General features: G+C 46.3%; 1 protein-coding gene across 3 annotated transcripts in view; it reads right to left on the reverse strand.

Moving 5' to 3' along the window:
* Positions 1-1099: 1099 nt before the first annotated feature.
* The window catches only part of cdh11 (cadherin 11, type 2, OB-cadherin (osteoblast)), a 51229-nt gene continuing 44828 nt past the window's right edge, over positions 1100-7500 (reverse strand). For all 3 annotated transcript variants that reach the window (XM_035520791.1, XM_035520792.1, XM_035520793.1), the window contains exons 9-12: positions 7187-7308; positions 6379-6496; positions 3644-3895; positions 1100-2866 (exon numbers count right to left, since the gene is read on the reverse strand). In XM_035520791.1, the coding sequence (XP_035376684.1) occupies positions 2370-2866; positions 3644-3895; positions 6379-6496; positions 7187-7308 (989 nt within the window). In that variant the 3' untranslated portion in view covers positions 1100-2369. The remainder of the gene's footprint in view (positions 2867-3643; positions 3896-6378; positions 6497-7186; positions 7309-7500) is intronic.

A 7500-nucleotide genomic window follows, 5' to 3' on the forward strand; every position in this document is an offset into this window, starting at 1 on the left:
TACATCTGTGATCCAGAGAGTAAACGTCTTATTTTAGCATCTGGTCCTGCAGGGATCCACCTGGATCCCCTTTCATCTTGTACATGTCAGATTACCTTTCGAACACCTGCCTGTTTGAGACACTGTGAACATCTCACGCACACACACACACACACACACACACACACACACACATGAGAAAAGCAACGAGACTGCACTTAAACATGTAGAGATGTACAAAGCCTTCAGCTGAATAAAAGAGGGACCTGGGAACAGTTACGGCATGGTTTTAAAGGTTAGCGACTGTCTGGTGTGGGTGGGGTCAGACTGACTGGTGCTGACGCCTCAGAAGCCATTTCCTGCGCCTTTCCCAGCACACAGCCAGCCCAGACGAAGGTCTTGCAGGAGAGGTAATAGTGTGGAGTATGCAGGAATGCTCCTCTGTTTACCACAGGACCTCCGCTGGGAGATCGGCAGCAGGTCTCATTCAGGTGCCCTGAGTTCAGCTTTCTCACTCCCATCTTAGAGATGTTTTTTTTAACAAAGTGCACCTTGACCTTTCAGAGTGTGGTGTCCCTGGGAGAGAGTCAATGCGTCTAGCCCTGCGGTGAGAGACAAAGCACACACCTACCACCAGACAGGTACTGAAGAAATGTGTGTGTGTGTGGGGGGGGGGGATGGGTGTGAGTATGTGTGCGTGTTTGTGCATGTCTGAATGTTTGTTTATGTGTGTGTGTGTGTGTGTGTGTCTGTGTGTGTGTGAGTGTCTGTGTGTGTGTGTGTGTATGTGTGTGTGAGTGTGTCTGTGTGTGTGAGTGTGTCTGTGTGTGTGTGTGTGTCTGTGTGTGTGAGTGTGTCTGTGTGTGTGAGTGTGTCTGTGTGTGTGTGTGTGAGTGTGTCTGTGTGTGTGTGTGTGTGTGTGTGTGTGGGTGTGTGAGTGTGAATGTGTGGGCATGCGTGTGTGTATGTTTGCGTGTGTGTGTGTGTGTGTGTGTGTGTATGTTTTTGCGTGTGTGTGTGCGGGGGTGTGTGTGTGTAATTTTTAGAACATGCTGTGATAAATACATGATAAATATAACCTCTGTGGAAGACTCTGCTCAGACATATTTAAGACCCTCGGTTATTTTATAAAAAGAGCATTTATTTCAAAGTTTTCCGCTTCGTGGATTGAAGCACATAACAAAGCAACAGTACAATGTTCATAAAATATAAGTGTGATGCTGTAACAGTTTCTTACATGTTGAAATACTGATTTGTATGTATACTAAAATAAGAACTTTTAAAATTGTACAAATAGTTACCATAAAATTGACATAGAAATTAGCTGTTTCTCACGGCGACAGGACAGGATTGCTATTGTCTTACGAGGGAGAATAATATACGCATTAAAGTAAATGAGAAACAAAGAGACTGAAAGTATTGAGAATTATAATTATACCATTGTAATATAAACAAAAGAGATTTACATGAATGGAGAGGCAGGTGTTGTCCTCCAGAGACATATTTGCACGTGTTCTGTACATATGTTATATGGATTTTAGCTTCAGGATATAGTTTCAAGTTACAAAAAATGCACTGCGCTGCGAGAGTGTCCAGAATTTAAGGCGATTTTTGAGCTCGTGTGTCGTTCTTAATGATTGTTGTTTGGAGGTGGGGAATTCTCGTCTATTTTGTAGTGGTTTATTTCTGTTCTTCTGGGTAAGTGGAACTGAAAGGGCCTTTTCTGGTTTACTCTATGCCAAGACTTCAAAGGGAGGAAGGAAGTAGAAGAAAAAGAAAAACGACTTTAAAAGAAACCTAAAATCCTCAAGGAGAGGCCTGATTGCCAGGTCATCCAGCAGCCACAAGGGGGCGCTACATGAGGGACAAAGTCCAGGTTGCTGACGTTCTCGAGTTTCGATAATAAGGCAACTGTTTTTATCTCCTTTGTGAGCTCATTCACAGTATATCAGCAATCCCACGTGTCTGTGACCCACGTCCCGGCCTCCAACCATTGCACTCTGGGTTCCTTAGATCTCAAACCACACAGTCGCACACTCACTCTCACATCGGAGCACCACAGAGGCATCTCTTTCTAGTTTATCTTTTAAATTTTTTACATTTTCTATTTATTGTTGTTATTTTTTATTTATTATTATTGTTTTTTTATTTGTTGTTATTGTTTTTTATTTCTATATCTTGCAGCTTGTCTGCCTCATCTTCCGATCACACTATGAATGATTCCTACCGGTGTGTCGTATACTGCACGTATACTTCAGACGAGCAAACAGAACAACCTAAAGTTTACTATAAATCAATGAGATTGTGGAATACTCATAGTAAACCTCACACAGTACACATAGTTAGTGGACGTGATGGAAGGAAGAGTGGAAGGATCTACAAAGTGGTTGTTAAGAGTTGTCCTCAGCCGGGTCTTTGGTGCCGTAAAGTTCGGCCAGTTTCTTGAACCGCGGTCCCCAGCTCTGGAGGTAATCGTAGTCCAGATCGGAGTCAGTGGTGACCGACTCGAGCGAGCTGAGTGACCCGGCGACCGAACCCCTGCCCTCGTAGCCGTACACCTGGATGGAGTCGTACGGGGGAGCGGTCGGGTCGTTGTCTGCGTCCGATATGCGTGTCTTAATGAACTCGTCCACGTCCACGCTGTTGGCCACGGGTCGCAGGCCGGGCCGGAGTGGAAACTGCAGGTCGGGCTTGATGTCCTTGCGGGGCAGGAAACCGTTGATGCCGTCCGGGTTCTGCAGGGTGGCGATGTCGAAGGCCTCGGTGTCCTCCTCTCCGCCCCCCTCGTCGTCGTAGGTGATGATGTTCTCACGAATGTCCTCTTCCTCAAACACGATCAGCGGTTCCTTCTTCTGCCGTCTCAGGGCCACAAACAGCACAACAATAGCTGGACAAATGCAGACACACACACACACATATATATATACACACATACACACACACACACACATATACACACATACACACACACACACACACACACACACATATATATACACACACACACACACATATAAATACACACATACACACACACCCACACACACATACACACACACACATACACACACACACATACACACACACACACATATACACACACACACACACACACACACGCATATATACACACACACACACACACACACACACACACATACACACACACACACACACACACATACACACACACACACACACACATACACACACACACACACACATACACACACACACACACACATATACACACACACACACACACACACACACGCATATATACACACACACACACACACACACACACACACACACACACACACACACACACACACACACAGAGGTTCAACGCGGGCAGCAGCACCGTGGGGGCATTTCAAACAAAGCCAAAACAACAATTCTCAAAATAAACTCTTAACTGGAGCACAGACTTTCTCACTATCTAGAGGGCAGCATGATACCCATAATATTCCTGTATATGAATATTGTAACAAACACTTGCGTTAACTTGCCTGAAGAAAAAATAAATCAAATGGAACATAATTAAGTGTAAACCTTGACAGGCACCCGAAACTCGGTTAGATCAGCTAAATTCCTGCTTTCCTGTCTGTCCGCCGAGGCCGGTTGTTCCGAGGGCACGCCCGCTGTGCTGTGGTGGTCTTACCCAGAAGGATGACGATGCAGGCGAGGATGGCGATGAGCGCCCCGGTGCTGAGCCCCGCGGGCAGGATGTAGGGCTCAACATTGCAGGACAGGATGGTGTCTTTACTGTCGCAGCTGCACACACGGATCAGGAGGGTGTTGGTGCTGCTCAGTGGAGGCACGCCGTTGTCGTTGATCTCAATGGGCAGGGCGTACACGTCCTGGATCATCCTGCTGAAGCCCTTTCTTATCACCACTATGGTGGCCGTGCTGTCTGTGGGAACATGGGTGAGAATGTAAGAACAAGGAGGAAGGAAGTTTCAGAATGGCAGAACCAAAACCCCATAATCCCATAATCCTAGAACCCCAGAACCCCAAAACCCCATAATTCCGGAACCCAAAATTCCAAAATCCCATAATCCCAGAACCCCAAAATCCCATAATCCCAGAACCCTATACTTCCATAATCCCATAACCCCAGAACTCCACAATCCCATAACCCTAAAACCCCATACTCCTATTATCCCAGAACACCAGAACCCCAAAACACCATAATCTCAGAACCCCAGATCCCAATAACCCCATAATTTCACAATCCCATGAACCCATAACCCCAAAAACATCTCTGGCCACTAAGCAATTCTAGACATGAGGCTCTGCAACTCTGGAAGGAGAGGAAGTAGAAAGGGTGTGTAGAGGCAGGAGAGAGTGTGTAGCGGACGCGTGGAGGCGGAGGAAGGATGGCTCTATGCCAGGACTCTTCCCTCTGCGCAAGGTCACTCTTCAGGCAGAGACAGAGTGAGTTCATTTAAAGACCTGCGGCTCTGTCACCGTCTCTTCCTTCTGGCCCCGGTGGCTCCAGGCCTGCTCTACTCTGGAAGGAAAACGGTCCTAATGACACAGGCTGCAAGATCCCGCCTCAATCTCCTGTGATCAATTATAGTTCTATATGGTATTCCGTCTCTGAGATTACTGTGGGTACAGTGAAGCAACTCTGAACAGGAGATTGGTCCTCTGGGTCTCTACTTGTTACACACAGCTGAAGCAGACATTCTTAGAAACTCTGTCCATAATATAAGTCTCAAAACAGTCTCTGTGACCAAGTCTGAGACACAGGATGTGCATAACTGTGTATAATCTTTGTAGAATCTGTGAGATCATCCCTCTATTCACATATACAAACGACGGTAAACCACTGTATTCCATCGTGACTAAAACTTAGCGAACAATAATGTAACTTTGTTAACATGCATGCAAATGTATGTTCTTGTTTTAGATGCAATTTATCTAAAACTGACTAATACTCTGTAAGCACGTGTTAGTTCTGGAGCATGTAAATAAATCCGCATGGCGTGATAATGTGTCTGAACTGAGTTGGTCGTACTGGAGGGCGAGAGAAATGTACTGGCGAGTGATGTTTAATTCCAGGTCTGTTGGAAAGGCACCTCTGGCCACAGACAAAGCCAGTCGGTCTGAGCAGTCTAATCTGTCGCACCCGTATTGCTGTCTTTGGAAACGACTTCATGAAAGTAAGAGCTCATTTTAGCTCTTATTAAAACCTTTCAAATGGGAGAGAATCTCTCTCTCTCCCTCTCTCCCTCTCTCTCTCTCTCTCTCTCTTTGGTCCTCCACACCCACCTAAAATGGATTTAACTGTCATTTTTAAAATATCCTTTTTAACTGCAATTAGCACATTCTTGCCTCATATAGAGTTTATGCTGAAAGGACTGTGTCCCACTCGAGTACACGCATGGCACTGAAAAGGGAAGACAAAGATTTCAGAGGCGGACATGTGATCGGCTCTTCTCGGCAGAAAAGATTGTCATATGTGAAACTTCGAATAACTGAAACTTCGAATAGCTGTATTAGGCAAAATGTCACCTAATAGTCAGCTAGTGATTATGTGAAATTACTGGGCAGAAGCTGCTGATAGTCTTTTTTGCTGAATTAGAATAGAGATGCGATCATTTCATGCCCACTAATGAGTTTCTAAACTTACGACTAAGATGCTGTGGGCTTCATGCATGTAATATTAGGATGTATAGCTAATTAAAGCACACCATAGCATTTCATGGGACATACACCACTAGACAAATTGGGAGATAAGACTGCCTAGTTAGGAAACACTCATTATGTCAGTCTGTGAAATCAGAAGATTATATATATTAAAATGACCATCACCACCAGTTATCATCTGGTTTTCACTCAAGCATCTGGGCCCAGCCTGATAGCCCTCATAATCCAAACAGACCTGAAGATGTTTTTCTCTCTTTTTCTCTAGACTTTCTCTTCCGGAGCCCCACTCAGCCAGCCATGGTGCCCACCCACATACCTGCCCACATACCCGCCCACATACCCACCCACACTAACACCCACATTCCCACCCAGATGCCCGCCCACATACCTGCCCACATACCTGCCCACATACCCGCCCACATTCACGCCCACATACCCGCCCACATACCCACCCCCATATCCACCCACATGCCCACCATTATATCCACCCTCATGATGCCCCCATGCCCGCCCCATGCCGGCCCCCAGAGCCCTGCTGCAGGGTCTGCGCCAGAGCCTCTGAGCCTGGCAACTCTCTGTGTGCTGGCGATAGGTAAGACGTGGCTGTTCCCATGGAACCGCAATAGTAGCTGACTGATCTAGCCGAGCCTCATTCACGCTGTGGTGGGAATGTTTCCGGTTTGAGGAGTGTGAGGGGCGGGGCCGCGTGGGCAGTGGGGGTGGGGCTGGTAGGGTGCCAACCTCTGTTGTCCTTCAGGGAGAAGTTGTGGTTGCTGACCGCCTTGGGTGCCAGGCTGAAATGGAAGTGTTGCCGTGGAGACATCTCATCCTTATCCACAGCACTCACTGTCTTAATGGCCTGCCAGTCAGGAAAAAGCAACATGAGTACAGCTGCATATCATCTTATTCCTCTCTCTCCCTCTCTCTCTCCCTCTCTCTCTCCCTCTCTCTCTCTCTCCCTCTCTCTCTCTCTCTCTCTCTCTCTCTTCCTCTCTCTCTCTCTCTCTCTCTCTCTCTCCCTCTCTCTCTCTCTCTCTCTCTCTCTCTCTCTCTCTCTCTCTTTCACTCTCTCTCTCGCTCCCAGTGCTCTCTCTCACTCTATCTCTCCTTCTGTCTTTCTCTTCTTCATACGAACCTAAAGCCCTCACACACACACACACACACACACACACACACACACACACACACACACACACACACACACACACACACACATTTACAACCATCAAGTTAAAGTGCAAATGTGTTGTTGTATAAACCCTAACACACCATTTTAGAATAAATGTCTAAATTCACAGGATGTGGGTTTTGAAGTTTCTGCAGGGCTTCCTCTTGAGAAACAGAATATTAAAAATATTAAACTCTTCTGCCTCTTTTGCACAGCTGTGGGCAACACTAATGCAAATGTTCCATTTTTCCACAGAAGAGAGAAAAGAAAGAATGCAAATGTTGTTTTATAGGTTACTTCACAGCTTAGAGGTTTAAACGTTGCATTAGTGACTTAACTTTGTCCGTGTTTATACAAACGCAACATGGGACATGTACTTACTTTGCCAGGTGTCACGTTTTCACACATAAGCACCTCATCCTGAGTGGCGAATTCCGGGGCGTTGTCATTCACATCTTTCACTTTGATGTTGACGCGAACCTTTGCGTCTTGGTGATGTCCACCTGAAATAAAAACAACAGAAATAAAAGAGTTGAACAGGTTTGTACATCGTACAGAGGGAACATACACAGAAACCGCTAGCAGCAGCAGCGGACGGAGTAAATGCATGCGTGCACGCTAGCGGATAGAAGGAGCATGTGGACGAGGGCTGTGTGCTGTAACGGCTGCGTGTTTGTGGAGTAGTAGCATAGCTG

This window comes from Electrophorus electricus, chromosome 21 (assembly GCF_013358815.1).
Source record: "Electrophorus electricus isolate fEleEle1 chromosome 21, fEleEle1.pri, whole genome shotgun sequence".
Classification (NCBI taxonomy): domain Eukaryota; kingdom Metazoa; phylum Chordata; class Actinopteri; order Gymnotiformes; family Gymnotidae; genus Electrophorus; species Electrophorus electricus.